Genomic DNA, 17529 nt, shown 5'->3' with positions numbered 1-17529 from the left:
ATTGGCACATGTTTGCCGCACGCAGGGCGTTACATGCAAAGTCGCACAGGAGCCGTTACACAGGTTTCTATATTGCCGCAGTCCTTTTTTTTGCTATTGCCGCATCACTTTTTTGCTATTGCCGCATCATTTTTTTGCTTTTGCCGCATCATCTTTTCTTTTCATCCACATTGAAGGCACAGAAATTCAGTTGCTATCCAACTGTTACAAACCCGACGGCAAAGGGCGCCAACGATATCAATAGAAGACTGTATATTTTTTTAAGTTAATGAGTGTACAACATTATTACAAAGTCACCGTGGCTATCATTAGTCATCACTGCTGCTGGAGTAATAAAAAATAAAAAATCCAATCTGAAGAGCAATGTCAATAAAGCCGCTCATAACGCTGCTGCTGGAGTCGTCATCGCTGCTCGAGCCATCACTGCTGCTGGAGACTTTTCACCACGCGGTACACGTGCTTTCACAGTTTTCAGCCTTTTTTTGGAGTGCAAACTGCAATGAAAAGATCGCCGCACCCCGCCGGACGCGCGTTACGAACTCAACGAAAATTTGTCGCACTAGCCTGGTCGCGCGTTACGCCGCACCCCCCCCCCCCTGGCCCTGCGTTACGCGTTACGCGGCAACATATATTGCCAGTAGTTTATATTGCCAGTACGGTATAAAATTTAATTAATATCGTGCATGTTACAAAAACCAATCTGATGGCCTGCCGCAGGGGCTTTGGCACTTGCACTGCTTTTAATTTAACACTCCCTGGTTGTCACCATTACCGCAGCTGCCCCGGCCCGCATCAGTTGTCACATTGTCATCATGATGATTTGGCAGACTGGCTGGGGACGATGAGTGGGGTTGATTACGTCGATCTGTTTGCGCTGCTCGCGAGCATCATCTATGGCCCTAGAATACTAGGCTAAGTAGTATGGGAACCGGACGGAAAGGTGGTAGGTTGTGTCCAGCACGCGCTGACGGTGGGTGTTACTTCACTCTTCAGGCTTCAGCCCTGGAGAGTAGACTCTACTACGTGGTGCGATCCGCTGCCGCTGGTCATGCAACAGCCATCACAAAACACAGACTGGGAGTCTCGGTCAGCGCTCACCTAGGCTACGAGTAGATCTACGACTACGAGCTCTAAACTAGTCTAGAGTCTAAACTGTGTTACTGTAGTATCCACCATTTGCTTGCCGGTATCAGCTTCGCCCGGAGGCAACGAAACTAACTTAGTTGGCCGTGCTTTAGGATTGGAAAAGAAGGTTCTTTTAGCCTGTAGAAATATATGGTGACGGCCTCGCTACCGGCAATAGACCCTTTGAGAGTGGAAAACTGAAGATGAGGATCAGAGGGTTTCCAATGGCGGTGCCTCAGCTCGTACTCGCGACGGCGCTGAGCGCTCTGGCTTCGGTTAGCAGCCTCTCCCTCCCACCGACATCCGCCATAGACGCACCGCAGTCGGGTAAGTTCCATCGGCACAACTACTGTCAGTGCTGAAGTATAGCTCGCTCGTCCGTACCGGGGCCCCGGGGCTCATGGTTACGAAATAATTTATCTCCTGCACTTTGTACTTCTTTTTGGCTACCTCCACTTCCCCAAACCTACCTGCACATACGCATGCAGCGGAGTTCAACTGCATGAGCGAGTGGCTACAACTAGCCGGTTCAAGTGCCTCGGAAGCGGCCAGGATTGCTCGCTCGAGGGCTGTCCTTGACGCTAAGCTGGACGAGAGTGGCGTACTGCGGTTTCGCAAGTTCGTCCTCAGTTTGATTCTCGGTCACAATCCAGAACTGGCCGATCAAGTCAAGAAATGTGTCGGTGAGTTTTCTGCTCGCACATTGACAATGATTACCATTTTTGTATACCTGAATCGAATGTAACAGGTTTAATCGAACTTGAAAAGTAAGAGACCTGGTTGAGCGTGCCTCAACCAGTTATATGCAAACGGTGATAGTATACATGTGGCAATGGCGCCAATGAAGGTGCTAATAAATAGACAGGCGTAAGATGCATGAGGTGCGAGGGAGTGTAAAGTTATAGCGAACAGGGGAAAACTGTTACATCATCCCCCTACTATGGAGAGGAAGGATCTTACAACCCAAATGCTCAAGTGGAATAGAGTACAATAAGCGCAAACACGTGCGAGACGAAAAAAAGGCTTCGCACTGAAGTAACACAATAAGACGACTGAAACTCCATGCATTTTTCTCAAGGTTTGGAGACTCCACTGTAGCCAATACTTGAATCCATACATCCTGTACACACACCTTGTACACACTCTTTCTAACGGTCTCTAGGCTACACTGCAATTGATATACATTAGCTCAAATTTTCGGGCAAGGCCCATCATCAGGAATAAGACTTACTTGTATTCCTGATGATGGGCCTTGCCCGAAAATTTGATCTAATGTATATCAATTGCAGTGTAGCCTAGAGACCGTTAGAGAGAGTGTGTACACGGTGTGTGTACAGGATGTATGGATTGAAACTCCATACAATTAAAAATAAGTGTAATAAGCTCAAAAAATGTGTAAGGTGAAAACTAGAAGTTCAACTGCAAAACTCAGCGGGCAGAAGCCAAGGTTTTGTACTTCTGAAGTGGAACAATGTCCTTACCAGATTCATCCCACAAATAATGTTCAGGCTCCCAAGTGGCATCAGAGTAGCCTTGCCACTTGACTAGGTACTGAAGCTGATTCTGCCAGCGGCGGTGACTGAGAATGTTCTCCACCACGTAGCGGGTATGACCATCAAGGTCCGTGATAGGCGGAGGCGTAAGCTGTCTCCTATTAGGAATAGCGTTCTTCTCGTAGGCACGGAGTGCCGACACATTAAATACTCGGTGACAGCGGCTGGTATGAGGCAACTTGAGTTTGTAGGCATTCGGGCCGACCATCTGGGTTATAAGAAAGGGGCCAAACCACTTGGGGCGTAATTTATGGGATGGTCGGTCCCGAGCTTCAGGAGTCGGGAGGAAATCCCGGGAGACCATTACCAAATCTCCCACCTTCAGCTTTCCCTCGACCCTTGTCCGATCTGCATAGAAGGCCTGACGAGCTTGAGCTGCCACTAGCGTATCTTGTGAGATCTTGACCGCGTCTTGTCTTGCGACCAATCAGCTGAATCTCTGCCTCCCTTAATAGGGTTGAGGAAGTCGGGCGGTGCTCTGGGATGTAGACCATAATTTAAGAAGAACGGCATGTTTCCTGTAGATAATTGAGTAGCACTGTTGATAGAAAACTCACAGAGAGGTAGGAGCATATCCCAGTTATCTTGCTTATGATTTACAAAAGCCCTCAGCACATCCTCTACTATTCTGTTTACTCGTTCAGTTAGGCCATCTGTCTGAGGGTGATTGGCAGTACTAAATGCTAGTTTCGTTCCTAAGCGATCAAACAATTCCTGAAAAAATGCTGCAGTAAATCTTGGATCACGATCACATACAGTACTAGAACTCAAACCATGCAGTCGAAATACATGTTGAATATACAGATCAGCACTTCCTTTAGCGTCAATAGTAGAGGAAGCAGGTGCTAAATGTACACACTTTGTCAAGCGGTCTACAAATACATATATAGCATCATGACCTGTATCGGTCCTAGGCAAACCCATGTTAAAATTCATCGAGATATCCACCCACGGCTAACTGGGCACTAGTAAATTCTGCAAGAGACCAGTTTTTAGCTGACCGCCTTTAACTCGTTGGCAGACGTCACATGACTTGACAAACGGCTTTACATCCAGTCCGATTCTGGGCCAATAGAAATATCTAGAGAGTCTGAAATAGGTGCGATCTCGACCGGGATGCCCCGCAGTCACACTGTCATGGTATTCTTGAAGCAGGGCGAGTTGGAGTTTGCTACTCTTTGGAATGCATAACCGATTCTGTGATGAAGATCTGAGATAAAGATAACCGGGTGTTTCATTTAGAAGATAACGGTCATGCAGATTGTCATGGCTTGAAGTTTTCAGTCTCCTGATAATGGGAGCAAGATCCAGAGCTCCGAACCGGTTAGCCACTGGTAATGGCGTGGGTGCTTGGGTCGTCGCCAGTAAGCGCACCCCCTTTCTTACTGGCGACCAGCGTTTGGGTAGCGCTGTCCACCCTCAGAACAGTCTTTAGCGAGGTGGCCTGGCTTCCTGCAAGCAAAGCAGTGTCCCATTGCTTGCAGTTGGACACGCTCTTGGTCCATCAGCTTGCGGAGGCCCTGGCCACGGAAGCTGGGCACGGGACGCGACTCTCTACTGGCTGGTGGCCCCGACGCCAGTGGCCCTGACGACTGCTCCACGGCGTTTGCTGCCATGACAGCTTGCTCCAGGGTACGCGGATGCTCACGCATGACCTGTCGCTGGATGTGAGGCACTAGACCCCCTGACGAACAGCAGCGCTCTGGCGTGGTGGTCGATTTCCGGCACTTGCAGGCTGAGGCGAGTTAAAGCAGCAATGTATGCGTCCAGCGACCCGTGCTGCGCTGCGGAAATTAGTCCCATACGCGATGTTTCCTCGTTGTGCCATGGTCTGTACACGTCGCCAAGTGCCGCTTTCAGAGCAGGCCAGTCGGAAAACACTTGGTTAGCTTCCAATGCCGGTATCAACCAAAGACGAGCGTTTCCAGTCAAAAATCCTGCCACGTAGTCGACCCTCTGTGCCGCATTTGGGAGTGCCAACGACCTTAGGGCCATGTCCATTGCAAACGTCCATTCTTTGAATGTAGCTGAATCTCCTCCAGACACAGGCGGCTCTTTCGTAAGGCTGTTGCTGTTGGCTCCCACGGTTCCGAGTTCGGATGAATCGTTCGGTTTCCTTGGCTAACGCGCTAAGCGGTCTTGATCTCGTTTATCAGCCAAACGACGAGTACGACCAGAACACCTGCCAAAAGCAGAGTAGTAGCCATCCTCTGCTACCAGTGTAACAGGTTATTCAAACTTGAAAAGTAAGAGACCCGGTTGAGCGTGCCTCGACCAGTTATATGCAAAAGGTGATAGTATACATGTGGCAATGGCGCCAATGAAGGTGCTAATAGACAGGCGTAAGATGCATGCGGTGCGAGGGAGTGTAAAGTTATAGCGAACATGGGAAAACTGTTACAGAATGGACAAACAAAATGCTTGATAGTTCATTTCAGAGACGCCCCCCCCCCCCCCCTCCCTTCCTCCCTCCATTCGGGTTCACCATGTTCACAGTGGGCTGCAGATACACAGCTGAAACATCTATTCAGTATCATTACCTTCACTGGCCTTTTATACTATATTCTCCTTTTTAGTCGATATCATGTAATTAGGCAAATTTGCCTGTTTGTTCTTCGACTCTAGATAAACAAACAATAACAAACATGCATGGCTATTAGAGAGGCTAAGAGGCACAGTATTTCTGATGTGACGCGAAAGTTCAGCTAGTGTCATTTGGCTCGCGCGTCGAAAAGCAACGCGAGTGACTTGCAGCTCACGTCGAAATTTGGTGATTTACGCCAAATTTGACGTCAAATTGCGCGTCACGTCGGAAATAACGTGCATCTTAACTAGGCATTTCCCAAATCGGCCCCATTTTTTCGCCCAATCGGCTTTTCGATCGGCTGAGAGAATGTCCAAATTCGGCCATATTATAAGCCCCAAAGTCAGAATTCGGTTCAAAGCAGTACACTGTCCTTGAAGTCACCTCTCACAGTATACACACACACATGTACATGCACGCTATAGAGGCACTGAAACATCAATTGTTGTTGGCGATTTCATCACGAAATTTGTAATTTTGGCGCAATTATCGGGGATTTCTTGATAGCCATTGATTTCCGCTTCTTTTCCTGTTGACCGATTTCGGAAATGCCTAAAGTTGAAGTCACTTTTTGCAGTATAATGGTAACAGAAATTGTATTTGCATGCTGTAGAAGCACCAAAACATCGATTTTCGGCGAATTCAGTGCGAAAATTGCATAGTCGGCGAAAAGATCGGTGATTTCTTCAAACCCACTGTTTTTGGCAAATTTTTCGGCTGGCCGATTTGGGAAATGCCTAATCTTAACCTTTCTATTTCAAGGTTTTGTACTGGGGAAACTGCAACATTGCCGCGTACTAGCTACATCATGAATGCAGACCAGTATCTCAATTTTAATGTTACTTACAAGCAGGGTTCTACCCAGATCAAAATAGTGGGGGGGGAGTAGGGAAAACCCCAGATCAAAACAGTGGGGGGGGGGGGGGAAGGAGGAGTAGGGAAAACAGGTACCACTTGACCCATTTTTTCCACTTTCAAAATAACTGTCTTGCAATGCGAAATGCAACAACGTACAGGGCCCACACGGAACACGTGACTGTACATTGTATCAAGAGTTAATAGACTCCAAAGAGTTTTCAACTGTGCATACGGGGTCTCTGGTGGCGAAACTCGCATCACGTGTTCCAAGTACATATACATGTACATGTTTTACTGCATACAATAAAGACCACAAGTTCCCAGTTGACTGTGGGTAGCAGCACAGCTGGAAAAACCGCTCCCAGGCAGGACTTGAACCAGGTACAGTCAAATCTGCCGTTAGCGACCTCTGCTGTAGGCGACCACCTACCGTTAGCGACCGATTTTCCGAGCACCGACGGTTTCACATACAAACTGATCTGTCCAGAGCGACCATCTGCTGTGCGCGACCAGCGACCGCGACTTCATGCACGGTGGCTGCATTCAAATCTGCTGTAAGCGACCGCGACCCAGGTTCAGTCAGGTGCGAAACTGTACTTGCCAGTGCGCTGTCAACTGCAAAGTGTGAAAATGTGCTGTCTTGCAAGTGCAATCGACTGGCGCCTGGCCTGTACTGAGGCTCTGCTGTAGCTCTCAAGTCCAGGCAGTGTCGATCTACTGCCGTGTCGCATACGCGTACTATACGGGTATGGTCGTCGTTGAATATCCAATAAAATGATATTAAAAATCACATTATTCTCGTCGATTTGAGTACATGGAAGCATATACCTGGTATGCCGGATTTACCATACATCTGCCGTAAGAGACCATCTGCCGTAAGCGACCGCTTTTTCTTGCACCAAGGGGCGGTCGCTTACGACAGATTTGACTGTACCTCTAGTATCTCAATCATGGTCATTGACCAACCCACTGTGCCTGCCTGGAGTTCCCTTCGGGAACGGACACAATATTTTACTTTTTAATATTTTTTAAGGCCATGCGTGCCCATGGTGCATGCAGTTCGAATATCTGCCATGATCATGCTGATTACTCGTGTAAGCTGAGTCTGTTGTGAGTGCTAATTTTACTACTTAATTGGTGGCTTAACTCGGTGTGGGGAGGTACAACGGAAACGCCACACCACGTGGTGTAAGATTTTGCCATCGGCGCACCCTGTAGAAGGGGCATCCAGAGTGTCACACCGGCTTGGGAGTTTATAATACTCTTGATTATATTGTGCGAACCCTGCTCAAAGCTGTTGCCAAGCGTTTTCCATGTCACGCTCAAGAGACACAGCACACACACAGCCTTGGCCACGTGGACCATGCCAGCAGTATTGTGTACAGTGCTGCATTGACGGTGTACGGTGCTGCATTGACGAGCATTCCTCGCATACGCATTCCATAGCAGCACAGTCAAATCTGCCGTTAGCGACCTCTGCTGTAGGCGACCACCTACCGTTAGCGACCGATTTTCCGAGCACCGACGGTTTCACATACAAACTGATCTGTCCAGAGCGGCCATCTGCTGTGCGCGACCAGCGACCGCGATTTCATGCACGGTGGCTGTATTCAAATCTGCTGTAAGCGACCGCGACCCAGGTTCAGTCAGGTGCGAAACTGTACTTGCCAGTGCACTGTCAACTGCAAAGTGTGAAAATGCGCTGTCTTGCAAGTGCGGTCGACTGGCGCCTGGCCTGTACTGAGGCTCTGCTGTAGCTCTCAAGTCCAGGCAGTGTCGATCTACTGCCGTGTCGCATACGCGTACTATACGGGTATGGTCGTCGTTGAATATCCAATAAAATGATATTAAAAATCACATTATTCTCGTCGATTTGAGTACATGGAAGCATATACCTGGTATGCCGGATTTACCATACATCTGCCGTAAGCGACCGCTTTTTCTTGCACCAAGGGGCGGTCGCTTACGACAGATTTGACTGTACATGATTGTACCAGTACCTCTAAATCATACTGTCTGGGCTGTAACATTATGAGAATGGGAAGGGGATGTGGAGGGGGTATACAAAATACAATCCCATTTGATGGTTGGGCGTTAAATAGCATTGCACCTGGTACAATGTACAGCAAATTATGCTCAAACATCCACGGTAGAGTCTTGCATTTAGACATGACTCATAATGAAGCATGAGTGTACAGTGTATTGAAGTACAGCGTGAATATATTGGACTCAGTATAAAGTCCATGCACTATAATTATGATGTCCAGTGCCCTATTATAGAGTCCATTGGTCCAACATCCACTATACAGAGTCCAGGAGTCCGCTCAGTTTTGATCAGCTTCATCCAGCTGTGCAATCCTCTATAACATGTAGGCGTGGCGCAGACATCGCCTTGTGCTGCCGTAGGTTCTGCTTTTAGCTGTTAGCTGCACGTGTACTGTAAAGAACAGTAGTTACTGGTGTTGAAACCCACTCTGAAGTACGGTGCGTATGCTGTTCGTGTGTCTGTGTACGAAGGTCGTCAGCCCGAGTGCCCGGCCGCCAGCAATGCCCTGCAGCTGCCGTGCAAGGAGAGGGGCAGGTGCACGTTCAATGTCACCGTCGGAAAAGCCATGTGTGTTTGCCCGCCGGGACGCACTGGAGAGGAATGCGTAGGTAAGTTTCACCGAGCAATGCTGCAATCATAGTTGTTTTTTAATTTTTTATAGTGACTAGCAGGCTGACCTCGCTTAGCAGCACGTAGTTTTTGTTTGTTTTCACAAGATCTAAATACGATAAATAGTATACAGGTTTTTCAAGGTTGGACCAACGTCTGCTTTTTGGGATCACGTGCGAGAAAGTTTTGAATGGCTGGTTTGGCCTGCTGGTTCTGCTGCTATGCATGCTACAGAGAGGTGCTTCACCTACAAGGCTACAGTGCTGCCAAATGAAATCTGATCGCGTGAGTCTTAGTTGGTGCCGTGCACCCTATTTCAGCCCAGTGTTAGCAGTGTTAGCAGGGCTAGGACTGCACAGCGCCCGGCGCGCACTTGAGTGACTCAATCGCATTTCCTTGAGCAGCACTGTATATGTTGACCTATTCCCGAACTTGTCGCTTGCCTGCAGATATTGACGAGTGCTCGTCAGCGGCTCTGAACGATTGCGCTGACGACGATGTCGCCACCTGCTTCAACTCCATCGGCTCGTACGCCTGCGAGTGCCGAGACGGCTACCGCGGAAACGGGAGAAGCTGCCAAGGTGGGTCTGACTCAGCCAGTGGGGGACCACGAACGCGGATAGGTTTCGCCGACAGCCCTCACCACACATTGTTGTACATGTGTACACATACAACAGGTTTCATTAGCTTGAGGGAAACTTGCAAATGTGAAAAGTGGGTAGAACAAGATTTGACTGTCACCACCAGGTCTTGAACCAGGGACCCTCGCTCATTGCCAGCGGTGCTCTACCACTGAGCCATGGTGTAGTCGTTATACAACAGGTTGTGTGAAGGACTGACTATCAGTACATGGTATCCAATTTCCTTTCTGATCCTTCGTTGTATAAGTGTGTGAGAGCCAGAAGGAGAGTGTGTTGATCGACTGGGAGAGAGCATAGCAGACATGGGCCACGGAGGAACTGAATTTACCTGTGACTAATGACGTATTCAGTCCATTCACGGATTATTGAGATATGGACTGTCCAAGCCTGATTTACACCGGATTTGACTCAAAACCTAGTCAAATTTGACTGGAAAGGGATTTTGGTCCGGCATGTCCGAACGTTCAATGCTATGTGACGTATTTTTTACCATTGTATGTGTTTCCAGATCTGGACGAATGTTCTAGAGGCACTGCTGACTGTGATAAAGCACACGCGTACTGTAACAACACAATAGGTTCATACCAATGTACTTGTGCGTCAGGCTATGTTGGAGATGGGAGGACTTGTGAAAGTAAGTGATCAGCTTGCCTTTTTTTTAATTGCACGGGTCCCCGTACAGGGCGGGTCAAGAACCACCTTTCCGCTTCCGTGGGACGCCACCACCCCATGATCAGGCGTCAGATGCGGCTCCTAAACGGTGGGGGAGGATAGATCAGATCCACCAACCAGAGGCCAAAGGCCGAAATCCCATTTGCCATATCCATGTATATTAGTGATGGAAAAAATTTACACTGTACAGTTCATGGTGGTGGTGATGGGAGGGTAAGTGATGATACATACTCCATAGCCAACATAGCGTCACTGATTCATGCCCCCCCCCCCCCCCCCACCTTGTCCTCAGACCTATCCCTGCATCTATCTTCACATCTATGAGTGAGCATGTGTGTGAGGGGAGAGGGTTGTGTGTACATGTGTTTGTGTGTGTGGGTGCACATGTGCATGTGTTTTTCTATGAGAGAGAGAGAGAGTGTGTGTGTGTGTAACTGTGTATGTGTGTGTGTATGTGGTGTATGTGAATGTAGCAGTAGTGACATGTATGTGTGTTTCTGCAGTTCATTGATTTCTTTGATATCCTGAATTTGTTGTGTTTGCTAAGCCGATCCATGCATCAGAAGTGAGAACCATGCCCTGTGTCAACAAGTCGAGAATATCAAAGCAAACCACAAGAAGCTAGAGATGCGCCTTATGCAGCGCGATCAGCAGATCGGCCATTTGGTTGATGACATGAAACTACTGGCGTCGATCTTTGTGCGGCGGGAGGAGAAAGTCGACAAGCTTTCCCAAGATCTGAAGGACGCCACGGCCAAGGTAATCGCTGCATCTCGCCGCAGTTTGTCTATTTTCGGCAATGGTCTTGGTGCGTGGAGATTGCGATACATCGTTTGGCTCTGATTCCCAGTCTAGTGTGGGCCTGCAGTGAACTTTTGACTGGCAATAAGGGTCAAATGCGGTATCGCAGCCCCTTGGGGGGGGGGGGGGGGCAATGAAATTTGATTTGGGATCCAGAAGACTGCTGGTTGCGAGAGATTCATCTTCTCCGCACCTGAATGAGAACAAAGTAACAATTTCATAGACAGATGTCCACACAAATTCCTGTCTTATTGCTCGAGTTCGCTTGGGAATATACAAGGGCTGAAGCGATCATTCAATAACTCCTAACGATCAACCAGTATCATTTTAATGATCGATATAATTATTTTTTTTATTGATTCCTGTCGACTGTACTCGTGTACCTCGAATAGATGGGAGAAATTCAAGTCCATAATGCCTTTGCTACGTTAGAAAGAAATCCGTGGCACCGCACTGTTGACATCTGGCGGGTATCTGGCGGGTTTTTACTACTGTGACATCAACAACTAGAGAATTTCATATTGTTTGTAGAGCGAAGAATCTTGTCATCACCCTCTGGCAACTGTTCTCATCTCTCCGACTTCTCCCACACATGAACCAAAAAGACAATGCCTTCTCTCCCGATCTCTTTCAAAGCCACAAATCATTTTTACTGTGCTTGCAAGTACATGTACATGATTGTACTCGTATTCACTGTCAGATGGAGTGCAAGGGCTAGAATACTGTCACTGATATGCATGCATTAAAATGCATTAGCACTCGTTTTGAACACTAACGATTATCGATTGCACGCTGAACGATCGATATGCGAGTTATCGGCATAATTGTTTCAGCCCTAGAATATACATGTAGGGTGAAGGGAGTGCGGCAGCTGCTCTACCGAAGTAAGTTGGAGAGATTCAGTTGTACCCCCCCCCCCCTCTCTCACACATCACCCCTTCAGTCCGGTCCTCACCCTCCTTTGGTGAAGTCTAAACAGGCGATGCTAATGACTCATGCAATCATATTCTTCTGTGTGCGCACCGTGGCACTATTTGGTCTAAAAAAGTCTCAAAAATTGTTGCAAGCATATCAGGCTAGACGGCGCCAATAAAGTTCTTTACCCTTCTTGCTCTCTGTTCTGCAGCTATCCGGAGAAATTGCTGAAGTCCGCAAAGAGGAGGCATCTAAGGTAGATTGTGCAGCCCAGCAGCAGCAGCTGACTGACTGACTGACTGACTGACTGACTGACTGACTGGCTGACTGACTGACTGGATGGCTGGATGGATGGATGGTGACAATACACGTATCAAAGTTTGAGGGTTATGTGCCCAAAATATTTCATGTAACATGGAATGGTGTGCTGTATTTTCAAATGTATCCTGCTGGGCTCAGATTACATCATATGATTTAGCTAGGCCTCCTCCCTTCACTTCTCTCTCTTCCCTCTCTCTCTCTCTCTGTCTCTGTCTCTCTCTCTCTCTCCCTCTCTTCTCTCTCACTCTCTCTCTCTCTCTCTCTCTCTCTCTCTCTCTCTCTCCCCTCTTTCTCTCTCTCTCTCTCTTCTCTCTCTCTCTCTCTCCCTCTCTCTCTCTCTCTCTCTCTCTCTCTCTCTCTCTCTCTCTCTCTCTCTCTCTCTCTCTCTCTCTCTATCTATCTATCTATCTATCTATCTATCTATCCATCCATCTATCTATCTCTCACTCTCTTTCTCTCTCACTCCCTCTCTCTCTCTCTCTCTCTCTCTCTCTCTCTCTCTCTCTCTCTCTATCCGCGCTCTCTCTCTCTCGCTCTCTCCTCTCTCTCTCTCGCTCTCTCTCGCTCTCTCTCTCTCTCTTCTCGCTCTCTCTCTCTCTCTCTCTCTCTCTCTCTCTCTCGCTCTCTCTCTCTCTCTCTCTCTCTCTCTCTCTCTCTATCCCGCCTCTCTCGCTCCGTCTCTCTCTCTCTCTCTCTCTCTCTCTCTCTCTCTCTCTCTCTCTCTCTCTCTCTCTCTCTCTCTCTTCTCTCTCTCACACACACACACACTCTCACTCTCTCTCTCTCTCTCTCTGTTGTTTCCTCTGTGCAGTGTGGGATCATTCGTGGAAGACATTCACGCCGGAGAAGGTTAGTCGCACGTCTCAGAGCATGGGTAACCTGACCTTTGTCAAGACTCGCAACGACACAGCCCTCCGTGTTGTATACACATCAACATTCGGGTTTGCCGTACAGGGCTACAGGTACTCTAACTGGCGTTGCGCGAGGATTTCCGTGCTCATAAATGGTGAGGAGTGCTCGGATCCCGGACCGATCAGTAACGGAGTCGGTGGCACGGCACGCACGACTGATTTCAGTCCCGGGATAGTCAGCGGAATATGCAACATCAACACTGCCGGTGAGATGACCCTGTCGACCGTTGCCCGGGGTGACTGCACGGGTACGACACCTTACGAAGGCTACTACCAAGGCAGTGCAGGGATCACACCGTCACTGCATGTGGAGGAACTTTGTCAGAACTAGCCTCGGAATGCACGCCTGTAAACTGTGTTCGCACATGCACACGCCTACACACATACACACACGTGTACACACATGCATGCATGTACACACACACACACACACACACACACACACACACACACACACACACACACACACACACATGTGCACTTTTTTGTGCAGATAGAAATACATGATCGTCCCGAAAAGCATAAAAGAGCATGCGAAAACCCGGTTGCCTTCTGTTGGCTCCCCCCCCCCCCCCCTCCCGGACCCAAAAAATAATCATCTTAGGCTTGCAGAGATTGGGTTGAGTGTTCTACTTCCAAGATAAAGGAATGATGTTTCCAAGCCTGCTCCTTTGCTTTTCCCATTGGGCAACGCTTGCCACAAGCTGGCATCACATACCCATATTTTGTCTTTTCTTGTTTTCTGGATTGCTCAAGGGCTTAAGGCTACATGTATTGCAGTATGGGCATGATTGTACTGTATCGTTGGGCAACACCATAAGGCTGCAAACTATCGTGGCGGACAATTACGTGAATTCCGCTTTAACATAATGTGTACCCATGCTGCCCTGTTCGTGGCACAAGGTGTTGGGTTTAGAAGTATGAAATTGCACTGCGTGGCCGGTGGTACTGGTGACTTGAACACTACTAAACACCAGTTGTTGTATCATGGCGCAGTGCTCCATGCAGTGCTCCATGCCACTGGCCTTGGACAAACTTGAGTACCTGCATGCAAGTCTATGAGACTGACTGATAATCTCTCTAATAAGCTCCAATCTTGCATAGAGCTTCCTTGGCGAAGATCATGCCTCCTCTTTGTCCCCACACAGAGCAAAAACATGTGCATGTGCATGGCTGTGCGTGTACATGTGCATGTAGATGTACTTGATGTGTCGATATCATCATCTCAGCGTATGCAGAACACGTTGACACATGCCCTCATGTCCACTCACTTGCACCACAACAGCCAATGCCCAGCATCTGGTCAGCTTGAGAGGCGACTCGTCGCCATCAAAGATACACACTCTCTGCAATCGAAATACACTAAGTCTTATCTCATACTGGCATGTGGAGACACGGATACAGCCGTGTCAGTCCACTTCATTAGGAAAATTGAGAAATTCAATTCCAAGTCTCAAGCATTTCACCAGGGGAAATTTGTGGGGACATATGTTTGCGGTTCTCATCATTGAATGCCATTTTTAAATTAAATAGGATTGTAGAAATCAAATAGAGAGTGGTGAAATAAAGTGTGTCTGAGCATGTACTACTGTTGCTCAGTTTTATGGATAGATGTAGTCACAGTGTTGCACAGTTCAATGGATAGATGCAGTCATAGTGCTGCTCAGTTGCCGCTCAGGACCAGTGCAGTCCAGCGGGCACCATGGCCTGGCTGAACACCGGGGAAGAGCCGGGAAATCCCCTGTGCGCCACTGCCGCCGCATGGTGGTGGTGTGCATGATGGCCGCCTCCGAGCGCCGCAAACTCCGCTGCACTGCCACCGCCGACGCTGCCGATCGGGAGAACACCGGGCGGTTTGCCAGGCGCCCAGCTTGTTTCCATGGCAGCCGGGGCGAAGCCTTGAGACTCGACTGCACCAGCACCAGTGTGAGGCTGATGAAGGAAAATAGAAGAAAGCAAACATGGAGGAGGTCAAAAGTCAGCTTGCAAAATATCATCCAGTTAACCATATGTTTTCTACAATCAAACATAATTATAATAATTATTGTTTGATCCTGCGAAGGATGCAAGTAAAATTTTCAGTCATTAGCAAGTTGCTGGGCACACAACATCGGCCAAAACATGGTCAGCGTGTGTGCATTCACGTGCTGAACCTCTCCACCGCTATCCATGCATGTAGGGGCTATCATTTCTAGTCTACATGCTGCATACTCGTATACTTCAGCCCATTGCGTTTAGCCCAACGGACAAGCTTGCTCTGTGGATGACAAGTTTTCAGAAAGTGATCCAGCATGCCCCCATCAGCCAACTCAGTCCAGGCAAACCTCTGGAGACCAATCAGGCAGTCACTGCCAGACTGTCGACATGTCACTGAGTAGAATCCTAGTTGCATTGCACTTGACATAATTGATGACATCCTAGTGGAATCAGGCAGTTGCTAAAACAGATGCAGTCGTTTTCAAGCTTGCCCCAACAACTAAGGACACATCTTGCTATTTTGGCTGCTTGTTCACCTACTTGAGAACAATCTACTCACCTCTGCGTCGCTGTTTCCAGCTGCCGCTTTCCCAGATGTGCCAGCTACTGATCCGTTGCTGCCAGCATTGCCGCCAGCGGACAGCAGAACGGGGGTCGGTATGGTGGCGATCCCCTGCGGTCCGGGAAATCCCCCCGCCATGCTCGTGTGCGGCGGGGTGGTCCGATTGCTCCTCGCCTGGACGTGCTGCTGTGCAGTGCCAGGCGCGAACGGCGGCTGTGCGGGAGGCGGCGATGAAGGTGACGACGATGGCGTGGCGCCGCTGCTCGGCGCGGCGTAGGTGCGAGTGAACGTGCTGCGCGTCTCGCGTAGCAGGGAGCTGGCGGCGCGTCCGTAGGCGGTGGTTGCAGTCATCATGGTAGCGGCGTTCACACTGTTTAGCGGTAGGTGGTTGTACATGCTGGCGAACTGCCAATCCTGATGTTCACGCGTTGCCAGTGCATTCTTCTTGGCCACGGATGGATGCTCGCCCGCCTGAATCTGCTGCTTTTCCAACATCTCGTTCAGTTGGTGTTGCAAATAGACAATGTAACGGGCGCTGAAGCGCAGAACGTCGTGCTTTGACAGTTTCTTCTCCGGCGGAAAGGTCGGAATGAGTTGGCGCAGGTTCGTCGATGCCTCGTTGACCAGCTGTTGTCTCCAGCGCTCTCGCTTGTTCGTCAGCAAACGGCGTGCCTGCCGCATATCCTTGTCGGAGATTCGCGTCTTGCTCTTTGTATTGGTGAGTCCTCGCTCTCGTAAGTTCTCCGATGCGATGATGGTGCGCACATCGTCATCCGACATGCCTTGCAGGGCGCGCGCCGACGCTCCGGATTCGTCGAAATCGTCCATATCGGTGCCCTCGGGGAAGAACCAGTCGAGTTCGCTGTCTGGAACGTGGGCTGCGTTACTTTCCTCGGTGGATGGTGAACTCCTGTTGCTAACACTGGCTGCGTTTTGGCCTTGAGGCAAACCATTTGAGCTCCTCATTTCGTCCATGGGAGATCGTGCCTGTAAATCCGTCTCACCCATTGAGAACATAACACGAACCAGACTCGCAGTTCTAAAGACCAAAATCACGCGGACTATGAATCGAGGTTCTGCGCCGCAGGGAGTGTGTACAAGTTTGTCTTGATGGGCTGAAACGAGGTGAAAATCAGAGGCAACAGAAGAACTCGATGCTGAATAGAAGCGGCAACGGGGTCAGGCAAAAAGGGCGATTTATTCGAGAGTATGTGAATGGTAGCACTGCAGAAGCGGTTCTGAGCTCGACCCAAGCGGTGGCGTGGAATTTGTGCACTTCGTTGAGCGGCATTTCCCCGTTCATGCATGCTGCGGGGGGAACTAATGAAATGGCACATGTCCTCTGCTCCGCTTTTCGTTTCATCGCACGTAGGCTCCGATAGGCTTCACTCAATCTTTGCCCCAGAAATTATGACGCGACGAGAATAACACCGAGAGAGAAATTTGCAGTACAACTGTCGCCGGAGAAGATTTCCGGGCCCTCTCGCTGGCAGATGGGCGGGTGGCGCCGGCGAGCGACGACTGGCCTTGGCAATGCGAGACTCTACGGCATTGTGTAGACTAGTGAGTAGTGACTAGTGTATCCTTGGCAGGCGCACTGCCAGTGCCAGGGTATAGTCTATAGTATAGAGACGATTGAGTATTGTGCACGTGTGTGTGTGTGTTCGTACTCGAATCTCACCTCTTTAGTCTAAGATCGTAACGTTGACTCCTTGGCCTCGTGCGTATTGATGGTCCGCGCCAGCTCGTCGCGTGCCAGGTCGACTGCTTGGCCGACGTCGCACGCAGACACCTTCAAGTGTATGTTGATCCACTGCGCGCGCATACCTCGTCACGCCAACTCGCGGCGTCACTCCGTCAGGCCTAGACTTCAGACGCACAGTCACTGGCACGATATACCTCCATTTTCGGACTGGTCATGGCACACTGTGCGCATAGCCATTGCCTGCACGC

The 17529-nt window shown here is 49.2% G+C and overlaps 2 protein-coding genes across 2 annotated transcripts; one reads left to right on the top strand and one right to left on the bottom strand.

Annotated features, from left to right (window-relative positions):
• The first annotated feature begins 1127 nt into the window (after positions 1-1127).
• Positions 1128-13939, top strand: LOC135818129 (nidogen-2-like). Its single transcript, XM_065331458.1, has 8 exons — positions 1128-1452; positions 1614-1808; positions 8638-8775; positions 9226-9357; positions 9926-10051; positions 10637-10848; positions 12017-12061; positions 12938-13939. The coding sequence occupies exons 1-8, from the start codon at positions 1329-1331 to the stop codon at positions 13007-13009; spliced, it is 1044 nt and encodes a 347-aa protein (XP_065187530.1). The 5' UTR covers positions 1128-1328; the 3' UTR covers positions 13010-13939.
• A 401-nt stretch (positions 13940-14340) lies between these two features.
• LOC135818128 (uncharacterized) lies at positions 14341-17149 on the bottom strand. The gene is made up of 2 exons (XM_065331457.1): positions 15574-17149; positions 14341-14969 (listed from the first exon to the last, which is right to left on the bottom strand). The coding sequence occupies exons 1-2, from the start codon at positions 16591-16593 to the stop codon at positions 14712-14714; spliced, it is 1278 nt and encodes a 425-aa protein (XP_065187529.1). The 5' UTR covers positions 16594-17149; the 3' UTR covers positions 14341-14711.
• Positions 17150-17529: the final 380 nt, after the last annotated feature.

The sequence above is a fragment of the Sycon ciliatum genome, chromosome 5 (genome assembly GCF_964019385.1).
Source record: "Sycon ciliatum chromosome 5, ocSycCili1.1, whole genome shotgun sequence".
Classification (NCBI taxonomy): domain Eukaryota; kingdom Metazoa; phylum Porifera; class Calcarea; order Leucosolenida; family Sycettidae; genus Sycon; species Sycon ciliatum.
Note: the sequence above shows the minus strand (reverse complement) of the source record. Positions and strands in the feature narration are given on the sequence as shown.

What these genes read in the sequence shown, in the direction of transcription:
- LOC135818129 (XM_065331458.1), top strand. Translation starts at nt 1,329, where the DNA reads ATGAGGATCAGAGGGTTTCCAATGGCGGTGCCTCAGCTCGTACTCGCG. An exon ending in CACTGGAGAGGAATGCGTAG is followed by an intron (nt 8,776 to 9,225) that starts GTAAGTTTCACC and finishes GCTTGCCTGCAG; the next exon opens with ATATTGACGAGTGCTCGTCA. An exon ending in AAACGGGAGAAGCTGCCAAG is followed by an intron (nt 9,358 to 9,925) that starts GTGGGTCTGACT and finishes ATGTGTTTCCAG; the next exon opens with ATCTGGACGAATGTTCTAGA.
- LOC135818128 (XM_065331457.1), bottom strand. Translation starts at nt 16,593, where the DNA reads ATGTTCTCAATGGGTGAGACGGATTTACAGGCACGATCTCCCATGGAC. An exon ending in CTGGAAACAGCGACGCAGAG is followed by an intron (nt 14,970 to 15,573) that starts GTGAGTAGATTG and finishes TTCCTTCATCAG; the next exon opens with CCTCACACTGGTGCTGGTGC.